At 37.8% G+C, this 1,740-nt stretch overlaps 1 protein-coding gene across 1 annotated transcript in view; it reads right to left on the bottom strand.

Moving 5' to 3' along the window:
- Positions 1-1,740, bottom strand: part of lmbr1 (limb development membrane protein 1) — a 38,943-nt gene that overhangs the window by 21,533 nt on the left and 15,670 nt on the right. The window contains exons 6-9 of the mRNA XM_014013347.1: positions 1,077-1,203; positions 824-892; positions 663-727; positions 343-415 (exon numbers count right to left, since the gene is read on the bottom strand). Coding sequence (XP_013868801.1) covers positions 343-415; positions 663-727; positions 824-892; positions 1,077-1,203 — 334 coding nt within the window. The remainder of the gene's footprint in view (positions 1-342; positions 416-662; positions 728-823; positions 893-1,076; positions 1,204-1,740) is intronic.

Genomic DNA, 1,740 nt, shown 5'->3' with positions numbered 1-1,740 from the left:
ACTCTGTCACAAACTGAACTCTATTTAGGCCATGACAGGTCATTCTAACCGTGGAAGAGAACCCCTCAGTTCTCTTAATCATCTTCCACGGTTAGAATGACCTGTCATGGCCTAAATAGAGTTCAGTTTGTGACAGAGTGCCTGTCCTCTCGTCAGGCCTGTCCGAGGCCTGCTTCGAGGCAGTAAATCTTGTTTCTTCACTCGAGGTGACCCCTACAGCTGTCTGCCAAGCTAAATTTTCAATGCTAATTGATTTCAGCATGGCCTGCTTTATCACACCCAATAGTGCAGTCACCCTCTACCCTTGTCTATAACGTGCCAACACGTCTCCCACAGACATACCGTTTAATCTCCTCTGAAGGGCTTCCTCCTGCAAATGGATGCAGTAAATCTGCTCATCTAGGTCCTCTAGGATCTAAAGGGAGGGAGCAGAGTAGGAAAAGATGAAATGGGTTATAATTAGGTCTAAAGTGGGACTGGAGCAATGGCAGATGGAAGGATGAGTAGGTGATGTATTTGTAGTCTTCTGTCATGCATTATAATGGGCACCTGAGAGGCACAACAGATTGAGCAGTCTTAAATCTGACACATACTTTAAAACTTTATGGAGACTCTGACTCTAACCTTATTTATGTAAATGTTAGATCAAGATAAATACTTACGGTTGGTTTCACTAGTAACTGGCCCATGACCGTGAACATCCTGGATAACCCAACAGGAGTGCACACTTCACAGAAAACAGAAAATATTAAGATTAACAATTGTGCTTGAGCATCACAACTGTTGTGATAGTTTGTTTCATGGAATAAATCAATCAGCTTACTCAGTAAAAGCAGTCCTCCCAGCAGAGATATGCAAGAATAGAGGTATGGCAGGTAGAATTCCCAAAGATCTGCAAAAAACAAGTTTGATTTGTAAACATTTTAGTGGATTTATTGTAAACTTTTTAGTGGATTTATTATTTGATAAAGTAATCTACAACAAAGTGAACAGGAGGATTAAAAGACTGAATAAAACTTTTTTGAAAATACACAAAATTTACAAATACAAAGAAACATTACTGATAAATCACATACCATAAAGTGACTCCATACTGGCTGCATCATTGTCAATTAGGGCTGATGCCACCCACACTATGCCAAGAATGAGCAAAGCCAGAAGGAAGAGCATCACAAAAGTCTCCAGAATACGTGCCTTTATGCCCTGACAGAAAGTAAAACACACAGGAGTGGAAAGCATTTAGATGCAGATGGTACAGTTTAAAATGTATTTACAATAAACATAATGCTGGAATAAAGACAGTCTTGCCACAGTCTTTAAAAAGTTTTTTTTTGTTTTTTTTTTGTGCTTTATAGGTTTTGAGCTTAAGGACAATTAATTAAAAAATGAGAATACATACTCTCTAATCTCAAACGTTGTGCTAATTTTCTTTTTGTAGGTACGTAAAGAATGGTGCTCTGTCATTTACTGATGAATTCACTGCCAAAGACTATGAATGATGTGATGCTCTCTTACAGYACACAAATAAGAATTTTACAATTTTTTTACAGGACTTGATGTCTAACTTTTGTTGTCTAAACTTGTTTGTATCAATTCAATTACTTTTAAGTCTGTACACGTAAAAAAAAACAATGGGCCTCATGCAAGAACCGTTCATACGCACAGATTTGTTCTTAAGTTGTGCGTACGAGTGATTTAGGAGAATTTGTGGCATTCACCAATGTTTTCGTATTCTAAGAA

Source organism: Austrofundulus limnaeus, unplaced genomic scaffold (assembly GCF_001266775.1).
Source record: "Austrofundulus limnaeus strain Quisiro unplaced genomic scaffold, Austrofundulus_limnaeus-1.0 Scaffold100, whole genome shotgun sequence".
Taxonomy (NCBI): domain Eukaryota; kingdom Metazoa; phylum Chordata; class Actinopteri; order Cyprinodontiformes; family Rivulidae; genus Austrofundulus; species Austrofundulus limnaeus.
Note: the sequence above shows the minus strand (reverse complement) of the source record. Positions and strands in the feature narration are given on the sequence as shown.